The sequence below is a fragment of the Candoia aspera genome, chromosome 3 (assembly GCF_035149785.1).
Source record: "Candoia aspera isolate rCanAsp1 chromosome 3, rCanAsp1.hap2, whole genome shotgun sequence".
Classification (NCBI taxonomy): Eukaryota; Metazoa; Chordata; class Lepidosauria; order Squamata; family Boidae; genus Candoia; species Candoia aspera.
In genome coordinates, this window is record NC_086155.1 from 45,234,258 (window position 1) to 45,259,241 (window position 24,984).

General features: G+C 42.4%; 1 protein-coding gene across 2 annotated transcripts in view; it reads left to right on the forward strand.

Moving 5' to 3' along the window:
- Positions 1-24,984, forward strand: part of DSTYK (dual serine/threonine and tyrosine protein kinase) — a 90,505-nt gene that overhangs the window by 48,763 nt on the left and 16,758 nt on the right. For both annotated transcript variants that reach the window (XM_063297518.1, XM_063297519.1), the window contains exons 3-10: positions 2,965-3,628; positions 7,297-7,532; positions 9,147-9,230; positions 9,588-9,764; positions 11,952-12,081; positions 13,489-13,645; positions 14,014-14,146; positions 23,909-24,022. In XM_063297518.1, the coding sequence (XP_063153588.1) occupies positions 2,965-3,628; positions 7,297-7,532; positions 9,147-9,230; positions 9,588-9,764; positions 11,952-12,081; positions 13,489-13,645; positions 14,014-14,146; positions 23,909-24,022 (1,695 nt within the window). The remainder of the gene's footprint in view (positions 1-2,964; positions 3,629-7,296; positions 7,533-9,146; positions 9,231-9,587; positions 9,765-11,951; positions 12,082-13,488; positions 13,646-14,013; positions 14,147-23,908; positions 24,023-24,984) is intronic.

Here is a 24,984-nt window from a genome sequence, read left to right on the forward strand (position 1 = left end):
ATGCTATTTCAACCAAACTTCAACTCCATATTCACAAAAACATTCCATAATTCAAAACTATTCACCTTAACATATGCTTTCTTTCTTTTTCTTATATATTTCTTAGTGACATGCTCAAGAGGAGAAATCTAGCTTGTCCATGCCCTGCCATGTACTTCCTGAATTTTGTTTATTATAATCTTTTGTACTCTCTATATACCTAGCTACCTAACTATGCTTTTCCCCTTTGGAATAAGTAATGTTATGCAAAATACAGAAAAAGGAGTAAGAACCAGTAAGACAGGGAAAGATTACTAGCCTCAGTTATACCCATGCCTTATGCAGCATTCCCTGATAGGGTGAGAACAGTACTATTTGGTTCTGACACATTTTGGAAGAAAAGTACAGTGAGGGAGAGAATACCAGTGGCTTCCCAGGATGGAATGGATAAAATATAAGTTTCCCTCTTTCTGTTAACTAGAAATATTGCTGATTCTTATTTGTAGGTAATTGTATTCAGGTTGCTTTTTGTCACATGATATATTTTTAAAAAGGACTACAATCCAAAAAGCAAAACTGGGTATTAAAAGACATGAACAGGGTTTCAGCTAATCAAAACTTAGTAATTGTGTTAACAATGTTCCCTCTTGAAATGCCTTTTAAGATGGTGCTTGCTATCCAATTCTAAGTATTTATAGTTCTAAAACCTGTTTAATTAGGAGCATTTTTCCACCAAATTGTTTTATTCAACTGTAGCAATGAATGAAGCTCCTGAAGTCATTAACTCATCACTTATAACACTTTTTTTTTCAAAGTTCATTTAGTGAGAATGTCTTTTGCTCTGTAAGTTTTAATTTCCTGACAATGTTTTACATTGGAATATTGACAAACATTCCTTTAGTGAAATGAATAAAATCAGAAATCCAGTTGCAAAAATAAGTTCCAGTATGGAGTATTAGGCTTACACTTAGCAGTTCTGTTATCCTCTGTGAGAGGATAACAAAGCTAGAAGGAAACCACTGATAAGAGCTAGCAAGAATACTCAATATAGCTGCTGTTCATCAAATAAGATTAGTTGTCATATTGAGATGTCTAACATTTCCCCCTTCATTTACTTGGTTTATTGCCATCAGTGTGAGTCATCTCTCATGGCAAATGTTGATTTGCACATGAATCTTTATCTTAACTTTTACTCTTGCCCAGCAACATCAGTTTTTGTATTCTATGCTCTGAAGTCCCATGACAGTCAGGCAAACGGCAATTAACAGTTTATTTTGAGAGTTGCAGAAAAAGAGTTTTGGAGAACGTGGTGATGTATTGAAGTGGCTGAAACTTGCTAGATTTAATTGGTTGGTAATAGCTTTATAACATTTATCATGTCCCGTTGTGCTCAAGTTCGGCTTGTTGGGGATGGGGAGAATCCAGATGTTTCCTTTAGGTTGCATTGAAAAGATGAATGCCTCAAACAGCATGAATATTAGTTTAAAAGTTTTTTCAGAGACAAACACCTTGTTTCTGAAATTCACTTCAATTTTTTAATGTTACCAGCTTATATAGTTTTATAAGAGTAATATGAATCTCTGAATCAACCAAAATGATGCTATCTATGCCTGAAATTCTCTTAAACCTGGCTCTTTACTTCATTCTTCACAACACACTGATATTTGGAGGCAGCAGTTGTGATTTAATGTTATATAATATTTAGCCTGATTAATGTAGTATAATACACGGTCCTGATCCTGTTGAAAATGCTGTTGAAAAGTCAAGCAAATTTTATCAGTTCAGGGAGTGTATGCCAGAAACTATTAGAATTCTGCTATTCATATTTGTAAAATTATGTCAAAAGAACAAGTATATGATGTAATGAGCTGAATTAAACAGGCATCATCAGAAAAGATTTCAAAACATGCAGACTTGGCCACCAATAAATACAGAAATACAGTGCTTGAATTCAAGGTGAGATGAAGACCTAATATCTGGGCTTCATTATGTGATCTTTTAAAGTCCCTGACTGAAGAATCTAATTCTGCACCACTGCTTGTTCTGCTGTGTGCTGAGCAAAGTAAATGGACACACACATTCTTTTGGACCAAATTGTTTTTCTTTAAGGCTTGAATGCCTCCTGAAGTTTTACACAAATACTATATTTTTTTTAAAAAAAGAGAAGAGTTCTTACTGCCAATATAGCTTAACACTCAAATATAAAGTTATTACAGGTTAACCTAAGCCAGTTCAGTAGCTGTAATTCAATTACAGGGCATGCAGCAATTACAAGGCTTCATAAAGAGCAAAGATACCTGATACAAAAACTAGGCAGTGTATCTACAAAATAATATACCCTTCATTATGGTTCTGTTTTTCTGTTGGGAAAACGGGTAATCTATAATCAGAGACTTTGCTGATTAATGTAGTCCTGACCTCTGTTTTGAGATTTCCTTCCATATAGAAAATTAGATGTTGGGGAGGTTAATTCTACATTAGACTTGACTGTGATATGTTAGAGGTTTTTGTTTGTTTTTTTCTCTGTAGGAATGTTTTGTGGAGGACCACATCTAATGGTATGTTTTATCTCCAGTCTAAAACCATATAGGCAATATTCAAGTTAGCCACTTCACTGAAAACTAAATAGGTTTTTCTGCTTTGCACTGAACAGTTACACTGGATTATCTACAAGTGTAGGAAGACAGTTCTTCTGTCATATAGTAGGACATGTTCTCTGCCTAAATGAGGAAGGATTGGTATTATGAATACAAGTTTTTTTATAATTCTCAAACAAAAAAGGGTTTGATGGACTATCTTCACTCATACAAAATTGGGATTTTTATTGTACTTAAACGAAGAATTTTATTATGTTTATCTTTCTCAGATTCCCCTTGAAAGCAGGAGAGAGATGTTTCTTGCTATGGATGTGGAAGGGAGGGATTGCTGGATGCAAAGTTCAAATCAACCCTTAATGTTAAATTTTTAATGCTTTGCTATCTTCAGGAAGTGGATATTGTGATAGCTCCATGTCGGGGATTCCAGTCAGCTGAAGTCACTTTGGGAGAATACATCAACAACGTTCTTCCAGTCATCACTTTTGCCATCAGTGAGGCTGAATTTTCAACACTGGATGTGAATGAACTACAAGAGATTAAAGAAAAATTCTCTTTACCCATCTTCTTTTTCAAAGTACTAGATTTGGGGTCTCAACTAATATCTTCTCAAAATGCAGAAACTGAAAAGTCATCCCTTTTTCGGCAGCTGCTAGATTTAGACTATCTTAGTAGCAACCATTGCAGTTGTGGAGCTCCTAGCACTGATGGCAAAGCCCAAAGCATGCTGGTAGAACAGTCAGATAAGATCCGTCTGTTTAGCACTTTCTCCAAACAAGTGCTACAACAGCGCTTGGTGGATGCTGCCACCATTTTGAACATTGTACACTACCGTTGCTTAGATATCTTCATCAACCAAGCCTTTGACATGCAACGAGACTTGCAAATCACTCCAAAGCGTTTAGAGTATACACGGAAAAAAGAGAATGAGCTGTATGAATCTCTGATGAGTATAGCCAACCGCAAACAAGAAGAAATGAAAGACATGATAATTGAAACTCTCAATAACATGAAAGAAGAGTTGCTGGAAGATGCTGCTAATATGGAATTCAAAGGTAATGCAAGTCATGCCATAAAACATAATTGCCTGCAAAGAGAATTCTATTTTACATCATGTATTGATTCTGGAAAACCTCCTCCTTAGGGATTCCCATGTTGGTCCATGTAAAAATGCTTGTCTTCATGTTTTGCTTTTAAATGCTTACAACTCAAGTGAACGTGCCATCAGGATTGAAACAAATTGGTGGAAGTTTCATACACATTGGATCAGCATGAGTAATTTATTAGTATAAAGCAGTTTTGCCCAGCCAGATACTTTCCAGGTAGTATGGACATTTCTAAGAATTCTAGGACTTAAAACCTACATGTCTAAAGTATGCCCACTTTGGGGAATGACTAGTGTGATGGCTTTCTATGACTGAAAGAGATACAGCTTTTTAAATGAGATACACAGTTTTCTGTAAAAGTGTTTTATGAAGTTTTGTACATTTCTGCACTGAATGTTACATAGACTTCATGAGAGTCCTGCCTTCTTGCACACGTGTGTGTGTGTGTGTCTGGAGTCTCAGTGAACAAAGAACTCCAAAGTTTGGTGCTTGTTTCATTATTTCATAAAGTCATCTAGCATGCAGTGTCTCAGTGTGAAAAAGTAATTGTCCTCCTAGTTCAGTCAATTAAGTTAAAGGATAATTAGGGTGGTTTCATTAAAAAATCAAGGATTATTTGGGATAGCCCTGACCTATATAAATCTCACAAACTTCGACTGTCTCCATCACAGCAGAGGCATGACATATCTTGTTCAGAATGTATTTCTGAAAACCATTATAAAAATGTAATTGATGTATATCAGCCAAGAAATTGTTTTGGAATCTTTTCTAAAGCCCTGGGGCTCTACTGATCCATAATCAGAGTAACAGTCGTGAAATGGAAAAGATTTGGGATAATACTGAGTGGCTATTCTTGAAATAATTTCAAGCCACAGCATAAATCTCAAGGAATCTCAGAACAATATTCCGGGATCTGTAGGTCTCCCTGTTTAGACATGGCAAAAATTCATAATTCCATCATTAGAAAATATAGGGTAAAAGTGGGATTCAGGGGAAAATAGCATAATAGTGGTCATTAAGAAGAACATAGATAGTTATCTCAAGTTTGCCAAAAAGTATCTGGATGATACTGCAGACTCTCTTAGAGTGGGCAGCAAAAGGAAGGACCTCGACCTGATGACTTGCCATCTTTGAAGGAAGAATGAATTCTGCTCTGTATCAGAATTAAACAGGAGAATATCAGACCAACTGTCTGTTAGCTGAAGTTGAAGTGCAAGTGGCTTATGCAACAAAAACAGTAATAAACATACAAGCAAATTTATGAGAGAACGGATGAACAAGAAATTTAGTGTTTTGGAATGGCCAAGTCAGAGTTCAGTCTAAACCCCACAGAAATGTAGCAGGACCTGAAATGAACAGTTCATTTTTTATTTGGTATTTATTTATTTGATAAATTTATATAGCTGCCCATCTCACATAGGTGACAGCGGCATACAAAGTTAAAAATACAAAAATGATACAACGAAATAACCAAAAGCTTAACAGAAGTCATAAAACAATAAAAGCCATTAAAAAAGTAAGCTGCAGGGGAGCATACTCATTTTCCCTAGCAATACAGCCACTTTGCAGACTCCATACCGACATTATGGGATCCCCAGACCAGATGGCAAAGCCATGTTTTCAGGCCCTTCTGGAAAGCCAGCAAGGTCAGGCCCAGTCTGACCTTGGGGAAATGATATTCCAAAGGGTGGATGTTGCAGCAGAAAAGGCTCTCTTCTTGGGTCCCTTTAGGTGACATTCCTTCATGCAGCATGCCCTTCCTGACAAACCTGATGGGGTGGGTAGATGTGATTGGGAAGATGTGGTCCCTCAAATAACCTGGCCCCATGATAGTTTTTCTAAATTGAGGCTAAAGCCTCAATTGTTACTAAGCTGAAGCAGTTTACCAAGAAGGAATGGGTCTCCTACACAGATATATGAGAGTGATCCTTAACTGCAAGAAGCATTTAGTTGCAGTTATTGCAATTAAAGGTGGTATGACCAGTTACTGAACCTGAGGGGCACATTACATGTTGAATGATGTTATGAAATAAGGACAGAATTTCAGTGTGGTCAGACTCCTTTTATATATCAGTAAGACCCATAGGAAGCTCTGATAACTTTCAGTGGCAAAAATATGCAAGAATTGAGAAGATCCAAAAGATGGTAGATGCTTTTTTCTGGGAGTTACATTCTGTTCATTTCTCAACCCTGCTATTTGGGGTGGGGGAGGGGTAACAACCACTTAAGAGCCAGATGTAAGTTTATCTGTGCTGCTTCAGCTTCATTACAAAGTTCTTTTATATAAATACAATTTTAACTATATGAAAATCAACATGTTATAGAGAGAAGTAATATTTTCATGCAGTGGTTTAAATTTATGCAGAATACAGTTGCTTGGCAGTAAAACTGCAAATAAAATGTATGTCTTTAATTCTGGTCTTGAAAAATTCAAAGATAAAACTTTGTATTCAGGAGCTATGGAACAGCAATAGAAAATTAACAGTCTTTTAAGAATAGAAAACTCACGTGTAGCAGTATAGTTACATGTTAACTTCTGGAAACTTAATTATTTAGTTAACTTAGTTAACTTTTAAAAACAATTTGCCTCATGATCCTAAGCATATTTAATCTCTGATGAGTTCAGAATGAAGCACTTTTTGATAGATGCACTTAGGATTGCAGTCTGAAGTGATTTAGCACTTTTGAAGAGGGTCTGCAATGATTACATGCTTTTTTTTATTGAAAAAGTGAATTTCATGTGTAAAGACTGAATTAATAGTAGTTGAACTTAAAATGCATTAACTTGATGCGCTTACTTTAACCTCCAGTCTCCTTTTAACTACTATGAGCGTATACTTAAATACCACCAGCAAGCTTCATTCAAATGAATTTCTTCAAACTTTTTTTCATAAGCTTTTAACAACATTGGCAAAAAAAACCTAAATATGTTTATGTGTAATAAACTTTGCTGAATAATAGATTAGTCAGTTTTGGAAGTAACAAAAAACTTTTATACAGTGAAGCCTAATATAATGGACCATTTGGGGGAAGGGGGTGTTCATTCTTCCTGAATGTCTGTTAAATCACAAGGTATCATTGCAATGATATACTGCATAACATCATACAAATGATGAAAACCACCACAAATAAGGTAGTGTGTGTGTGTTAAGTGCCTTGCCTTTATAACTTTGGATGTAATGGATATCTGTTGTTTTTGAGGGGTGTATAGATGGAAATCCTGTCTGTTGCATCCAAAGTCCACTAAATCAGTGTTGCTAAACTGAGGTTTCACTATATAGCATTGCAGTAGTCTAGTGAAGTGGTCCAATTAGTCTGAACATTTTAGCAGTGCAGTTTTGAAAATTTCTACTCATAAAAAAGCTTAGTGGAACTTATTTTAAGGTGAGTTTGACTTTATCTAAATTGATCCTGAATAAATGTTTAACTTCAAGGGACAAAATGCTTAATTTGTGGGTTTTTCAGATGGAAGAATATGTTACTAAAAACCCAATTTAGCTAGCACATTACAAAGGTTTTAATTGCATTCAAGCACAAAATGTAATACTACATTTGTTCTGAGTAGCTGCTTATACTTTTTTCTTATGCTGATTTTTTTTTCTCCATTTCTCTTCTAGATATAATCATTCCTGAGAATGGGGAGCCTATTAGTTCTAAAGACATTAAATGCTGTATTAAGCAAATCCAGGAACTGATAATCTCACGGTTAAACCAAGCAGTTGCTAATAAACTGATAAGTTCTGTGGACTACTTGCGTGAGAGCTTTGTAGGGACTCTGGAAAGATGTCTGAGGAGTCTGGAAAAATCTCAGCAAGATGTTTCTGTACATATTACAAGCAACTATTTAAAACAGGTAAAGCAATACAAATTACTGAGATCGTTTTACAGAACTATTTCTAGGATGTTAGCTAATTGAGAGGCTGTCTGGTGCAAGAAGAATTTGAACTGGATTGGGGAAACTTGAGTTTGAACCACTATTGTATGACTGTGGGTCAGCCACTATCCCAATATCTGCCTCACAAGTTTGTTGGGAGGGTGAAAGTATGTGTTGGCGGAAGAGAGCCACTTTGAACTTCAAGAGAAAAAGTGGGATATAAGTTTAGGAAATAAAGAGTCTGCACACACAAAGATATTGAAGTACTGTATACTGTATGTACCAAAGAAAGATCAGAGTTTTTTCCCTATCACTCGTGAATTAGGAGTCTTCATTTTATATTTGTTGAGAACATGATATTGGAGGATTATGCTGTTGTAAATAAGTAAATGGCCAGACAAAAGAAAGGGTGGTAAGGGGTGAGTTGCTGTCCCTTCAAGGAGAAAAGGACAACCATGGACAAACAACTGCTCCTTTCTTGTTGCTCTTCATGTGAATGAAGATACATCTTCGCATTAGAGAGTCTCCTCTGTTCTTGGGAATATGTAATTCAAATGAGGATCCTGGATAATTAGGATTCTCACTCTGCAGATAACCTCCATAGATAGAAATTTCCCAGTACAGACACTCAGCCTTAGCATCTGGAATGGAATGTGAAAGCAGTGATTGAACAGGAATGAAGTCCTACATGTATTTACTTAGGAGCATCAGCCATTGAATTAAACAAGACTTAATACAGAGTAAGCATGCACAGGCTTCTTTGTGCTTGAAGCCCAGCACAAAGGCCTGTATTGATCTATTTCCTTTTTGTAAAAGAAAGGAAGAAAAAAAACCCTCCATATTCCAAGTATTTTTTCCTCAATTCTCATCCCAGTATATATGGAATAAGCTGGGCTATACAGATTCATCTATCAGCACAGCAGCAATCTTTGCATACTTACCTGGGAATACAAGCCACTAGACTTAATGGAATCTAATGTAGAGTAAGTAAGTATAGATTTTGCTTACCAAATCCAGATTTCTTCAGACTCTCTGTGTGAACTTTTGTGTGTGAGAGAATAATTATGCATGTGTGTGTAGATTGTTATCAATTAATTTTACATATGGGGTTTCTTATTTTATGGGCAATTAGTTAATATTGATTAAAATTAATCCTATTTAATTTTTTTTTGAAGTGTGGCCTCTTGCCATAGTATTTGTGTGTATACTGTGTTTGTAGCGTAACACAGTTGGGTGAGCAGTTAATCTCTAAAATTGATTTCAATTGGAGTTGGCCATTCTAATTGACATATTAAGGAAGTTGAGCAATGCACAAGATTTTGTGTTTGTGTGTGTGTATCTTTTTCTTTTGATCTACTTTTCCTCTGGGATATGGGGTTGCCTTAAATTCAGGCTCTTCTTCCTCTTGGGTAAATTGAGAATGGACTGAATTCATATACAGACCAAAACAGTTTCCTTTTTAAGTTGTAGTTGGCACAAAGAATCCATTTATTGTAATTTATTTATGAAACTCTTTCTAAGGTTACTTCTTTAAATATAGTGGACAATTATTTCAATTTGCAAGTATATAACTAATCTATTTTCTGTTTTCAGATACTGAATGCAGCCTACCACGTAGAAGTTACTTTTCACTCTGGTTCAACAGTATCAAGGATGCTGTGGGAACAGATCAAGCAGGTATTAAATATTTTAAGAGCACCCGTTCATTGTAATGAAACTTACCTTAAGTACCTTGTCCTCTGTCCATTAATTCATATCATCCATCTGCATAATTGGAAAATAGCTACTTCTATAATGTATTAATGCCCAGAGGCATCTTATGCTGGAATAAAAGACAATTGATTATAAAAATACTCAGTTAAAATATGGCAGGTGTGTGGGATATAACAACAGTTTATATATTCATATAGTCTCATTCTATTATCCTAATTTATTTGTGCTTGCCAGTATCTGAAGCTAGTGCTGGCTAAGATGAAAGCAGCACTTTAATACTTGAGTTCTGACAATAAGATACACATCTTTTTTCTTCTGTAGATAATACAACGGATAACTTGGGTAAGCCCACCTGCTATCACCATAGAGTGGAAAAGGAAGGTAGCTCAGGATGCTATTGAGAGTCTTAGTGCATCCAGATTGGCCAAGAGCATCTGCAGTCAATTCCGAACAAGGCTAAATAGTTCTCATGAAGCTTTTGCTGCCTCTTTGCGACAGGTCAGTCTGATGTAAAAGGAACTCTAAAGAACATGAATTAGCAAAGTTAATCTCAGCTTTTCAAGTAATACGAAAGACATCTGTTGAATATCTCTCCATTCTTTGGCATCATAAAGAACACCTTGACACCATCTTATCTCTTCTGGTCCTTTTAAGAATTGGAGATACAGCTGTAAAAGCACAACTGTGCTAATTCCATTGAACTGGAGGACTGTGTGGTGTTGCAGCTGTTTATTCTAGCCATTAAAATGGGTGAAATTGAAGTGATGATACTGTGGTGCTCATTTGCCAACTTAAAAGTTACCAGGGAATAAACACTATAACATTTGTTATTATGCATCGTATCTAGGTCCACATTAAAGGAGTAGATATACTAGCTACAACTGTGTTCCAAAGATAGGGGGATGGGCACAAGCTGGAAATGGAGGTTGGAAGAAGATTCTGCCTATTGCCTGCTGTCCAAAGGATAATTACTTCTAATTTTTTCAAGTAGACAGCTATGATTCACACATTCTAAAATTATGTCTGGCAGCCAAAGACCATAGAAGATATGCTGGTAAACTGGTGATGTTATGTGCAGAAAGTGGGATTTTTAGCCTACTTGGAGTATGGTTATTGGGTTATTTGTGATATTAATAGACATGTTAGAAGCCTAATGTGTATATTTCATTTCTTGCTGAAGATTAAGAGGAAATTGTGCAACAACAATTTTGCAATACAGAAGGATTTTTGGGACCACATAGGGATAGTAATAGATTTAAATTAAGATGAATATGGGCAACTCAATCTGATAACTTTGGAAAGATCACAGTTAATTTGCATAAATAATACAACTTCACACATAAGTGCATATTTATCAAGCTATTCCCTTTGAATGTAAACAACAATATGCAAAGCATAGTAGGGAAGTAAGAAATACTGAGCTTAAGAAATTAGAGATACCAAATAAGAAAAAGATAGATTTTACATTGATAGATTGATTTTACACTGAACTATTTATTATACCTTTTCACACCTTCTGGTCACAAACTTTCCTTGTTTCTGCTATGTCTGTGCACTGCATCATACATTGCCTGTTCTTTAAACTTTTCATTTCTCTTTTGTTTGGGATCTCATAAACTCCCATCTGACCCTTACTTTTTTGGGCTTGCTCTTTCTTCCTCTTGACTGGTTCACTCCTCTTTCATGTATTTGTTTTACAATTTAATTCTTGTTCGTTTTCTCTCTATGACAAAGCACCTCAACTTTCTTTTTACCAGTCCATATTGATTCAGTACTCATTGCTGTTGGTTCTGCAGTTGGGCAGAAACAAACTGTGTTGTATGGAAGTGAGAGATACAGTACTTCCATTTTATGCTGCGCTTCTCATAACTTGCTCACTGTCACTGTCATATTCTTTTAATCAGAATTCTTCCAAACACTCTCCCAGGCAGGCTTGACAAATTCACCCCACTCCCCATGTTTTTGCGCACACACTGGCTAATTTCATTTATTATTAATTTATTTGATCTTAAAGACCTGTTGCAGTCTAAGAAAAATTCATTGTCAATCCATTATAGATTCTTAATTACAGAATTTCCATTTCTAGGACTAAAATCCTTTTAAAAGGATGGAACCAAGCAGTTAGTGAAACCTAGTGAAGACTGAAGGCAGGCAATAGACATTGAATTGCTAGACTATTGTAGTCTGAGATTACCTTATCAAATATGGAATGGGCAAATGCCTGAGTAGATAATTATAATAAACAATCCCAGGCAATACAAGAGTGTGTGTGTGTAAATAGCTGTTGTGTTATGCATATGCTAAATAGCTGTTAAGAGCAAGTAAGGAATGAGCACTTCATAGGAACCCATTAGTAACTTTAGAAGCAGTTGGTGCACTTGCATTCTCTGAATTTCAGGAAGGAATTTCTGTACCAAGTCTCCAAACAATGCATTATTGATATCTAATAACAATTTTGAAACTAAAAGGTTATTGAACAGATTTTTTTAAAAAAGAAGTATAGTTTGGAAAAGAACAATGTTCTAGAAAGTTCTCATGGAAATTATTCTAAACAAATCACTATTATATTGGGACCCTATTTAATTTTTTAATATGGTAGGAAGTAGAATAATGTGTGAGTAATCTACCTAGATATGATCTGTAGGATGGCAAAGACGTACTTATACTTGATCGTTTTTTTGTTAGCTAGAGGCTGGCCATTCTGGTAGGCTTGAGAAAACAGAGGATCTTTGGTTGAAGGTGCGGAAAGACCATGCCCCTCGCCTTGCCCGTCTCTCACTGGAAAGCAGGTCCCTGCAAGATGTTTTGTTACATGGTGAGCATTGTCATGGCTCTTTTCTTATTTATTAATGGCTTGGATTCATTTTCTCCTAAAACATTTTCAATTTTACAAGTAGATGGTGCTTTGTTTATATTTTGTATACATAGTGACTGGGATGATTGGAGAATTTAGAGGTCACCATGATTTAGAAGGCTAATGTTTTAATTCTGACTCTAGACAGAAATAGCATTCATGCAATTAGTAATTATGTATTTTAAATGAATTGATATCACCCAGGTTGGCTGATATCTAAGTTGAGCCCATAGCTTGCATAGTTGCTTTAATCTATGCTCCTCTTTTGCCAGTGGTAGCTATTTATGTTGGGCAGCTGAGTCTCTTACATACAGCACTCAGAGGAGCTCTAGAGTTGGAGTTGAAGTCAGAGTTGAAGCTTCAATACAAACTGATTGACACAGCATGAAGCAACATTAAGAGAACACAGTTCTTTGAATTAAAGTTTAAAATAATGAAAAAAATAGGATAACTGTATGATTAGGTGGGAGTTGCAGGTGGAAAAGGTTAGACAGCTACAGCTTATTTTTATTAAAATAATTCCTCCAAATCAGGTGAACAGAAAAAGGATTTTTGTTTCATATTTTTAATTATTCTTACCAATCAGAATTGATTGATTTCGAATTAAAATTTTGAATTTACTTTTAAATACAAACTTCTGAATACATCTCTAGAAATTAGAGTGAACTTAGAGGGTTCTGGCATTTAATTTGCATTAAGAGGTATAGATAGATCTCGCAACAGATAAAATGCTTAGGCTTAAATCTAGAGTGTTATTAATGAAATTTCACTCCCAAGATTCTTTCTACAGGATTGGGGAAATTGTACCCCCCCCCCACACAGTCTACTGTTTCCTCTGGAAATAAGTTCTGGAAGGGTACTGGCAGAAATCAGAAAATCACTTTCTCCCTCTTCCTCCAGTAGGAGGCATTGTGCAACCAAAAGACCCCTTTAGTTTGTAGAAGGATAACTCTAGACCTAATATTGAGACCTGGAAAGGGTAGTGAAAACAAAGTAGAACAAGATTTGAAATGTTGTGCATATAGGTTGGTGTCTTTTTTACTAAGTTTCAGAGCAGCTATTGAAAATGTAATAAAACTAAAAACACAGCATGACATGATAAAAACAGGAGATAATGGAATATATTTAAAAATTTAAACCAAATAACTGCATATGTCAGGAAGCAGATAACATTTATGTCATATCAATATTATATTTGACTATACCTGATTCAGTATACCCCTTTTGGCATTATAAATTGTATGTATTGAAACAGAAATTAATATTATTCCAATCACAGCATTAAAGTTAATGGAACTTGAAGAATGCATGCTACCAGAAAGGACTATAGAAAATACTTTACTTTGATAAAGTAGTTATTTCTTTCAGGTAAACCAAAACTAGGCCGTGAATTGGGCCGAGGGCAATATGGAGTGGTGTACCTATGTAATGCCTGGGGGGGACACTTCCCATGTGCGCTCAAATCTGTTGTTCCACCAGATGAGAAACATTGGAATGATCTTGCACTGGAATTTCACTATATGAGGTGGGTACAATTAAATTATTTCATTAATGAGCAGGAAATAATCAAGAAAAGTCTACCAAACTATATCAAGATGAGTAGATCTACGTGAAAAGAGGCATTAAATCTTTTAGCAGATTTGCTGTAGTTTGCACATTTTCATAGTTAGAATAGTTATCTGTAATATTTTCATCTTAACACAGATTGAAAATAATGTTTTAAATTAAGTGCATATTCCTAGAAATATAGGTTGAAGAAAAATGATCTTAAAATGTTCTAAGTTAAGAAAAACTGCTAATGATGCTTCACTTCTTTTGATAGTAATTGTCTTTTCCTGAGAAATAGAATAGGCAGAATTACCACTTTAGTCTTATTTTTGACACACCTTCTAGGTCACTGCCAAAACATGAGCGGCTGGTAGACCTTCATGGATCAGTGATAGATTATAGCTATGGGGGAGGTTCCAGCATTGCTGTTTTATTGATAATGGAACAATTACATAGAGACCTCTATACAGGATTAAAGGTAAGGAGGAACCATTTTGAAGAAAACGAAATGTCTATGTAACTAGAGACCGTGTGTGGTAGCTTTCACCAGCATGTAACCCTTTCCACTCAAAAGTGTGGTTTTGTATGTTTGTATGGTGTGTATGGTTTGTTTTGTTTTGTTTTGTTTTGGTTTAGATTTGATTAGATTAGTTTTGGTTAGATTAGATTAGATTAGTTTTGGGTTAGAGTAGATTATATTAGATTAGCATCTCCATGTTTGTTTGTTTATTGCCCACTTTTATATGGCTGCCCATCTCACGCAAGGCAACTCTGGGAGGCATACAACAATTAGATAAAAACAGTGAATAAATACCAGTCATTATAAAAAGATAAAAATGATTATTAAAAAGAATATTCTCAAAAAAAATTAAAATATACAAATCCTACGGAGAGAGCAAGAATATCAATCATAGTGGAGCCATCTAAGAATGTTTCCTGCTTATGTCCAGCCAGTCAGGAAATGGGAATTTAATAAGGCTATTTAGGGCTCATGTGAGAAGTGAAAAAGCAACATTTTTATTTTCTAGTCCCTATAGTTTCCCCCCATTGTGCTAAATAATCAGATATCACTATTATATTGAGGAATGGGACAGAGGGGGGAAAAATGTGTTCTTCCTCTCTTATCTCCTGGAACCTTCTGCGAAGTGCAAAGAGGAGACCATAATTTTCCCCACACTATTGTCTCAGGGATTCTAAAAAACAGTTAACTCCATCTTACTTTTCAGTTGCTACCTTCAACATTCAGTTGCCTAAGATGGCTGCTGAGCATGCTCAGTTCCCATTGGGTTGCCTTTGAAGTCTTTTTCTTCCTTCTTTTATTACAAATATAGACTTCCCTGAATGAATGAATGTGCGTGTGTGTGTGTGTGTAAAAGTAAAGGTTCCCGTTTAGTCATGTCCAACACTAGGGGGCGGTGCTCATCTCTGTTTCATGGCCGAAGAGCCAGCGTTGTCTGAAGACACTTCCGCAGTCATGTGGCCAGTGTGACAGTCATGGAATGCTGTTACCTTCCCACCGAAGCAGTACATATTTATCTACTCACGTTTGCAAAGGGCAGCTCGAAGAGATAAGGAAAAATATTATGATGAAATATGCAAAGACCTAGAGCTAGAAGATCAAAGAGGAAGAACACGATCAGCATTTCTCAAGCTGAAAGAGCTGAAGAGAAAATTCAAGCTCCGAGTTGCTATCCTTAAAGATTCTATGGGCAATACTTTAAATGACGCAGGTAGTATTAAGAGAAGATGGAATGAATATACCGAATCATTGTTAAAAAAAGAATTAGTCAATGTTAAGCTATTTCAGGAGGTAGAATATGATCAAGAACCATCAGTACTGAAGGAAGAAGTTCAAGCTGCACTGAAGGCACCGACGAAAAACAAGGCTCCAGGAATTGATGGATTACCAATTGAGATATTTCAGCAATTAGATGCAGCAGTGGAAGCACTTACTCTTCTATGTCAAGAAGTTTGGAAGACAGTGACCTGGCCAACTGACTGGAGCAGATCTGTATTCATGCCCATTCCAAAGAAAGGAGATCAAGCAGAATGTGGAAATTATCAAACAATTTCGTTGATTTCACATGCTAGCAAAATGTTGCTGAAAATAATTCAATGTTTACAGCCTTACATCGATAGAGAACTACCAGAAGCCCAGGCTGGATTTAGAAGAGGATGTGGTACAAGAGATATCATTGCTGATGTCAGATGGATCTTGGCTGAATGTAAAGAATACCAGAAAGATGTTTACCTCTGTTTCTTTGATTACACAAAGGCATTTGACTGTGTGGACCATAACAAGTTATGGTTAATATTATGAAGAATGGGAATTCCAGAGCACTTGATTGTACTCATGCGGAACCTGTACACAGATCAAGAGGCAGTAGTTAGAACGGAAAATGGTGACACCAAGTGGTTCAAAATTGGAAAAGATGTGCTGCAAGGTTGTATACTTTCACCCTACTCACTCAATATGTACGCTGAACAAATAATTCGAGAAGCAGGAATGTATGAAGAAGAATGGGGTATCAGAATTGGTGGAAGACTCATTAACAACCTGTGATTATGCAGATGATACAACTTTGCTTGCTGGAAATGAAGAAGACTTGAAGTACCTGCTTGTCATGCGCTGCCTCCCCCTGAATAACATTCAGACACTGGTTTGCGAATCAGGCTCTGGTTTATTGCAGGGCAGGTACAGCGTTGGTAGGAAAAAGCTGAGAGTGACAGGAGCGCGCCGGTGCGGGGTTTAAATACCCCGCGCCGGTCAGCGCCCCCTCGCTCACGGTCACGTCACCCCCCTTTGTCCCATGCGTTGCCCTGCCGGTGGGTGAGGGTTTCCGGGATCGCCCATCATCAGGTTTCCATTCTTCTGCTGATTGCTTTCAGCTGGGCGATCCCCGTTGTATTGCCGCTGATGGTTTGGGTGGCTCCGTGATTCATTTGGCTATTGTTTGTTGGCCGTTAGTCGTTGTAGGTTGATGGCTACTTAACTTGTACCCCTTCACCTATTTCCTTGTCATTGTCATGAGTGCCATTGCGCTGATGACTTTAGCTCAACGGCACTCATGACATACTGCCCCCTTTCCGAATAGTGTTCTCCCCCGGGTTTCTGGGTTTTCCCCGTGGAGCTGTCAAAACGCCACATTTTTTTTTTTTTTTTTCAAAGTTCCCGCCGGAGTAGTTGTCGCCCCTCCCTTTGCTCCTCCCTCTACCACGTGCCTTCCCAGGGTGTGTCCATGGTGCGCATGCTCGGGTTCTGACCTGGCGTGCGCATGCTCCAACCACACCCTGTTTGTTTGGCTCAGTTCGGCGAGGCGAGAGGCGTGGCTGGTCGGGTGCTTCTCAGCTCCAGGTAGGGCCCTTCTTTTCTGATTTAGAGTGCGTCGCCTTTGTTGTGTCTCCTGGGCGTTGCCCCCAGGTTGCCCTGTTGACTTGCTTGCCACTCCCCCGCGGCCGGGGGGCGGGGGGAGGGTGCTGGCGATCGTTTGTCACCACCCCGTGGGCCCGGGGCGGGGGGAGTGAGTCCCGGGGGGGGGAAGGTCCACCCAAGTCGCGGGCTTGGGGGGGGCCCTTTCCCTTGGGGCACGGGAGGCGGGGGGGGCCTGCGGGGGGGGGGTTTGGTTTTGCTGACCTTGGTAGCGGTTTGTCGGGGTATGCCCGGTGAAATGCTCTGGTCAGGTCAGGCGCGTTAACGTTGTGCGCCGCCACCCATTCCGGGTGGGGGAAGTGTTTCCACCTGACCAGATAGTGTAGAGTTCCTCGTTGCTTGCGGGAGTCGAGGATGTCCCTTATCTCGAAGTGGTGTTGCCCGTCGATCATTAGCGGTGCGGGCTGTGGCGTGCTTGGGTGCCATCGGGAGGTGGTTGCCGGTTTTAGGAGGCTGGTGTGGAACACCGGGTGGAGTCTCCGGAGGTTGTGTGGCAGGTCCAAGCGTATTGCTACCGGGTTCACTATTTGCGTGACTCGGAACGGCCCGATGTACTTAGGCCCCAGTTTTTTCGAGGGTTGGGTTGACTTTAGGAACTTGGTGGATAGATAGGCCATGTCCCCCGCCTGGAACGTCGGTTGTTGGCGCCGGTGCTTGTCGGCCTGCTCTTTGTAAGCAGCCTGTGCCTCCTTCAGCGCCGCCGTGATTACTGGCCATGCTTCCGCGATCTTCCGTCCCCAGTCGCTGGCGTCCACCTGTGGTTCCGGGGGTTGAGGTAGCTCCGGTATGGGGACGAAGTCGCGCCCCGAGACTACTTCGAACGGAGTTTTCCCCGTGCTCGTGTGGACGGCGTTGTTGTATGCGACTTCGGCGAACGGGAGCAGTTCAGCCCAGTCGTCTTGGTGGTAGTTCGTATATGATCGTATAAATTGCTCTAAGGTGGCATTAAGAACCTCAGTGGCTCCGTCCGTCTGCGGATGCCAAGCCGTAGATAGGGCCTGTTGGGTCCCCGTCAGCTTCAGGAAGGCCCGCCAGAATTTGGAGGTGAACTGTGTGCCCCTGTCGGTCACCACACGTGCGGGACATCCGTGTAGCCTGTACACGTGGATGAGGAAGAGTTTGGCTAGTTGTTGTGAGGATGGGACCGACGTGCAGGGGATGAAGTGGGCCTGCTTTGAGAAGTAGTCCTTCACCACCCAAATGGCCGTTTTCTTCTGGCTGGGTGGGAGGTCCACTATAAAATCCATAGAGATTTCCTCCCATGGGCGGGAGGGTTCTGCCACCCGTTGCAATAGCCCCGCGGGTTTGCCTGGTGCCCGTTTGGCCCTAGCGCACGTTGGGCAGGACGCCACGTAGGTTTTTACGTCTCGCCTGAGCGCGGGCCACCAGAATTGGCGCCGTGTTAGGTGTAGGGTCTTGAGGAACCCAAAGTGTCCCGCTTGCTTGGCGTCGTGTGACCTATGCAAGATCGCCTGGCGTTGCGAGTCCGGGACGTAGATTCTGCCTTCCCCCCATGCCAGGTCTTGCGCCATCGTTACCTTGTCGGGGTTCGCCAGGAACCAGGGGTCGGTTTTGAGGGCGGCGGCAAGGTCCGTGCGCATTCCCCCTGGTAGTTGCGGTTGGCTTCTTCCCGTCGCCGGTTGTCCCGCCGTCGGCTGCGCCGTAGCGTCGAGCTGCCTCCGTGCGCCGCTTCGGGTGGTCACGGCCATCCCCAGTTGCGAGGCGGATAGGACCGTCCCAATGGTGTCTGGGGCGGGCTCTTCGTCTTGGGGCAGTCGGGAGAGGGCGTCGGCCAGGAAGTTCTTCTTGCCCGGCATGAACTTCAGCTGGAAATCAAAGCGGCTGAAGAATTGGGCCCATCGGACCTGTTTTGGGCTAAGGCGTCTAGGCGTTCGTAGGGCCTCGAGGTTCCGGTGGTCCGTCCAGACCTCGAATGGTTGGGTGGCTCCCTCGAGTAGGTGTCGCCATGTCTCTAGTGCCGATTTCACCGCGAAGGCTTCTTTCTCCCAGACGTGCCATCGCCTCTCTGTCTCGGAGAACTTCCTTGACAGGTAGGCGCATGGTTTCAGGAGCCCCGTGGAGTCTTTCTGTAGTAGGATGGCTCCCAGGGAGAAGTCTGAGGCGTCGGCTTGGACCACGAACGGCCGTTCTGGGTCTGGGTGCGCGAGGATTGGCTCCGTAGTGAACAGCGCTTTCAGCTTGTCGAATGCGGTCTGGCACGCGGGAGTCCAATTCAGCACTGTGCCTGGGTTCTTGGCGCGTCGGGTGTCCCCCACCCCTTTGGTTTTGAGGAGGTCCGTTAAGGGGAGGGCTATCTCAGCGAACCCCCGGGCGAATGACCTGTAGAAATTCGCGAATCCCAGGAAGCTCTGTAGTTGCCGTCTGTTGCGGGGCCGCTCCCAGTTTAGCACCGCTTCGACTTTTGCGGGGTCCATTTCGATGCCGTCCCCGGAGATTCGATACCCCAAATAGTCTAGGCGCTCTTTGTGAAACTCGCACTTTGTAGGCTTCGCATAGAGCTGCGCCCTTCTGAGCTTGTCGAGGACTTGCCTGACTAAGGTTACTTGTTCCTCGTGTGTTTTTGTGTAAATAAGGACGTCGTCGATGTAGACCAGGACCCCTTTAAACAGATGTTCATGCAGTACCTCATTGATGAGCTGCATGAACACCCCAGGGGCCCCCGCGAGTCCGAAGGGCAGTACCTTGTACTGGAAAGCGCCTAGGGGGCAGTTAAACGCCGTCTTCCATTTGTCCCCCTCCCTGATTCGGATGCGATAGTACGCCTCGCGAAGGTCCAATTTGGAAAAGACTTTGCCCGTGGACAGGTGGGCGAGCATGTCCTTCACCAGGGGTAAGGGATATTTGTTGGACAGGGAAGCCGCGTTTAGGCCCCGGTAGTCGGTACAGAGCCGTAGGGTCCCGTCTTTCTTCTCCCGGAATAAGACGGGGGCTCCGACCGGTGAGCATGCTGGCTCTATGAATCCCCTGTCTAGGTTTTTATCGATGAACTCCCGGAGGGTTGCCATCTCCTTCGGGGTCATCGAATAGATCTTTGGTCTAGGTAAGGGGACGTCGGGCAGTAGGTCGATCCGGCAATCCGTCTTGCGGTGGGGGGGTAGTTGGTCCGCCTCTGCCTCTCCGAAGACCTCGGAGAAGTCGGCGTATTGTTCTGGTAGGTCTGCTGTGGTAGCGGCGTTGTCTTGTGTGGTCGCCTCCGCTCGTCCTACCGTGGGGTTGCTTTTGCCAGCTGGTACTGGTGCTCGATACTCGCCGTCGCCGAATGTGAAGGTGCGGGTCGCCCAGTTGATCCGCGGGTTGTTTTTCGCGAGCCATGGCATCCCCAGGACTGCAATGGGCCGTCCGATGTGCGTGACTACGAACGATGTGCGCTCGGTGTGAGTGCCCATTTGCAGGGTGACCAGCTCGGTTTGTAGCGTGGCTGGTTTTCCTCCCGCTGTAGAGCCGTCCAGCTGGTGGAATGCCAGCGGCGTGGGGAGGGGGAAGCAGCGGAGGTCGAGTTTGGCGACTAGGTCGGGGTGGATGAGGTTTTTTGAGCACCCCGAGTCCACTAGTGCCGCGGCCGTGGTGGCTCCGTTGCCGGTAGAGAGTTGAATTGCTGCCAATATTACGGAGCTTTTGTCGTTTCGTTGAGGTGGTCCGCGTTGCTGTCCCACCGCCTGCCTCGCCACGCGTCTCAGAGCAGGCGGGGAGCATTTCCCGCCGGCTGGTCGGGGTCGGTATTGTCCTCTTCCCCCCAGTAAGCATCCCAGCTCTCTTTCGGTGTCGCTGTGGCCACGGTCATTCGGCGGTGAGGCGGCGGCCCCGGGTTGGGTGGTTTGGGGCTAATTTTCGGGGTGGGCTTGGGCGCGCTGGTCGGCGGTCGGTTGGCGAAGCAATCCGCCGTCTTGTGCCCTAATTTGCCACACCTCCCGCAGGGCTCCCGGTTGAACTTCTTTTTTGGGTATATGGGGCCGGCCATCCCCCCGTGTGGTGCGGGTACCTTTTTCCCGGCCTCGTTTGTGTCTTCCGTGGTTGTCATGAGGAAGGTGCGGTGCGCGTGTTCGGCTTTCCCCGCGAGGTGGATCCACCCGTGTAACGTTTCTGGGTCGTCGCGGTAGAGGGCCCATTGGAGAACGTCGCGGTTGAGCCCCCTTTTGAAGATTTCCAGCAGGGTGGTCTCGGACCAGTCGCTGACCTTCCCCGCGAGGGCTTTGAACTCCAGGGCGTAGTCAGGGACCGTGCGGGTGCCCTGTTTAAGTCTTTGGAGTGCGCTTTTCGCCCGCACTTTGGCTAGGGGGTCTTCGAAGTAGTCTTTCATCTCTTTGATGAAAGCAGGGAAGGTGGCGAGGGCGGGGGAGCTGGACTCGTACAGTTGGACGTACCAGTCCGCCGCCCTGTCTTGGAGTTTGATCGCCACGGCGGCGATCTTGTCGGCCTCGGAGTCATAGGAGTGTCCGTGCCTCCCCATGAACTCCCTAGCGTTGGTCACAAAAAACGAGAGTTTTGTGGGGGTCCCATCGAAGAAGATGGGGAAGTCCTTTGGGGCCCGGGCGTTTTGTGCGGCCCCGCCTCTCGCTTCTCGGGGTGTGGTGTCGGCCGCCTGTGCCGTCTGCTGGCCCTCCGCTGGCCCGTGTGGGTTCGATGCTTCGCTCGGGGTGTGGGCTTGTGCGGGGACGTCGTTGGGTGGCGCGGGGGGCATAAGCGCCTGGAGCATGGTCCGGAGTTCCGTCAGCTGAGCCCGCATGGCCGCGAGTTCAGCTCGTGCCTCCTCGTCCACATCCCGCGTCGCCGCTGGGGCCGGTTCCGTTGGCGCGTCCTCGGGGGTGGGTTGCCGGCGGGGTTCATCGTCCCTCTGCCGCGGGTCCGCTTCCTCCGCCGTCTGATGGGTGTCTCCGTCGTCCTCCTCCGTGTCGAGCGCCGTGGGGCTGTCGCTCCACGCCCGTTGCTGGGGTGCGATGTGGGGCGCGGGGTCCTCCGCTGGTTTCGGAAGTCGTGCTGCTCCCTCCCGCGGTCGGGTTGCCTCCGTCGCCATCTCCCCTTGGGGTTGGAGCTGAGGCTCGGGTCGGGTTGGGTGGGCGTCCATGGCTCCGGGAGTCCGCGGTGCCTCTGGCCTTGGTCGGTCCTCCTCTGTCTCTTGCCGCGCGGCTCGCCCTCCTTGCCCGCGCCGTTCCGGCCTCATCTTGCTGGTCTTCTCGCCGTCTACTCCTCCCGCGGCTCGTTGTCGTCCGGTGGGGCTCGGCGAGGCTGAGTTTATGACTCTCAGCTTTATGTCATGCGCTGCCTCCCCCTGAATAACATTCAGACACTGGTTTGCGAATCAGGCTCTGGTTTATTGCAGGGCAGGTACAGCGTTGGTAGGAAAAAGCTGAGAGTGACAGGAGCGCGCCGGTGCGGGGTTTAAATACCCCGCGCCGGTCAGCGCCCCCTCGCTCACGGTCACGTCACCCCCCTTTGTCCCATGCGTTGCCCTGCCGGTGGGTGAGGGTTTCCGGGATCGCCCATCATCAGGTTTCCATTCTTCTGCTGATTGCTTTCAGCTGGGCGATCCCCGTTGTATTGCCGCTGATGGTTTGGGTGGCTCCGTGATTCATTTGGCTATTGTTTGTTGGCCGTTAGTCGTTGTAGGTTGATGGCTACTTAACTTGTACCCCTTCACCTATTTCCTTGTCATTGTCATGAGTGCCATTGCGCTGATGACTTTAGCTCAACGGCACTCATGACACTGCTGATGAAGATCAAAGATTGTAGTCAGCAATACAGACTACACCTGAATGTGAAGAAGATGAAGATTCTCACAAATGGACCAATAAACAATGTCACAATAAATGGAAAAGAAATTGAAGTTGTCAACAATTTCATTCTACTCGGATCAGTGATCAATGCCAAGGGAAGTAGTAATCAAGAAATCAAACGACGTATTGCGCTGGGAAAATCTGCCATCAAAGACCTATCTAAAGTTTTCAGAAGTAAAGATGTCAGTTTAAGAACAAAGGTGCATCTGACTCATGCCATGGTCTTCTCAATTGCCACATATGCCTGTGAAAGTTGGATTTTAAAAAAGGAAGATAGAAGAAGATTCAGTTTTAGAAGAAATACACCCAGAATGTTCCCTAGAGGCGAAGATAACTAGGCTTAGACTCTCATATTTTGGGCACATTGTCAGGAAAGACCGAGACCGATCGCTTGCAAAGGACATCATGTTTGGTAAAGTCGAGGGCCAGTGGAAAAGAGGAAGACCTTCAGTGTGATGGATTGATAAAATGACAGCAACAATGGATGCAAACATTGGAACAGTCAGGCATATGGCATAAGACCGAACAGCATTTCACTCTGTTATACATAGGGTCGCCATGAGTCGTAGACGACTTGACAGCAACTAACAACAATAAACACTCTCTCTCTCTCTCTCTCTCTCTCTCTCTCTCTCTCTCTATATATATATATATATATATATATATCCACCAATGGATAATCATAGTTTTGGTCATTTTTATGTAGGTTGAGTGGTAGGTAGCAATCAACATGGACTATCGTGAAATAACCAAGGTTTGTTTTGGGCCTGGGAAAGAGAAAAGAAGGCATGTAACACAGCTGGTTCCAGTTAGTATTGTCAAATTCAGCCTGGCAGAATGAAGTAGAATAGTTCAAGCAGAATCATGCTGTGTCCTCTTCAAATAAACTCCTGGGAGGAAGCCACTTTCCTAAGGGAACTTGTTCATTAGAAAACCTAACATATGAGAATCTCTTCTTAATATTGGAGGTACCAATCCCATTAAGAAATTGTTAAAAGAGAGTTTTCTTTTCACTTAGGCTGGTTTGACACTGGAGACAAGATTACAGATTGCACTGGATGTAGTTGAAGGGATTCGTTTTCTTCATAGCCAGGGGCTTGTTCATAGAGACATCAAACTTAAAAACGTACTGGTAAGGGATAACTTTTTGCCTGTGACTTTATATTCCTTGGTGAACTGAAATGAAACATCTGTAGGTAAAACAGTGGTTTTATTTGAGTCATTCCCTGAAAAGATGCCTCTGCTTTTATATAAAAATGAATAGTGATGATTGTGATTGTAAAATGGAGGAAATCCATCTTTGTTCCACTGAAGCAGAAAACATACCTTGTCTATATATAGAAAATTAAAGGACAAGAGAGACATAATTTCCTAAGACTGTTGACCCTAATGCTGAACAGGAAATGCCTGGCTTTCAAGTGACTAAAGCAATTAATATAATATTTTTAATTTAATATTGAAAATGATTAACAGTTAAAAACCTGGTGGAAGAGATGTGTCTTTTCGAAAAGCTGAGTGTGAGGGCCAAATGTAGTTACTGAGGAAATGCATTCCCTAACAAGAGAATACCATCTACTGCAGTGTTTCTCAACCTTGGCAACTTTAAGATGTGTGGACTTCAACTCCCCAGAATTCCCCAGCCAGCATTAGGAATTCTGGGAGTTGAAGCCCACGCATCTGAAAGTTGCTAAGGTTGAGAAACACTGGTTTCTAGATAAGAGAGCCTTGTGACAAGGGGCCTATCTTACAGATCTTAATGCCTAGACAAGGTCATAACTGGAGATGTGGTCTTTCAGGTAGAGAAAACCTAAATTATTTGAAGGTTAATACCAACATTTTGTTACCAAGAAGCAATTAGTAACCCTTACAGATTTGTGATACCTGTATTTTGCACTGGCTAACAGTGCAATTACAATTTGTGGACATTATTTAAGGGTAATCTATGTAGAACATATTGCAATAGCCAATATGGGATATAACCATGTAGGGGATAAACTATGACTATATCCAGATGGCTCAGGAAGGGTAACAGCCCATTATCCCTATTGTGCAAAATAAAAATAACTGTATTAGATATACATGATACTTTTATTT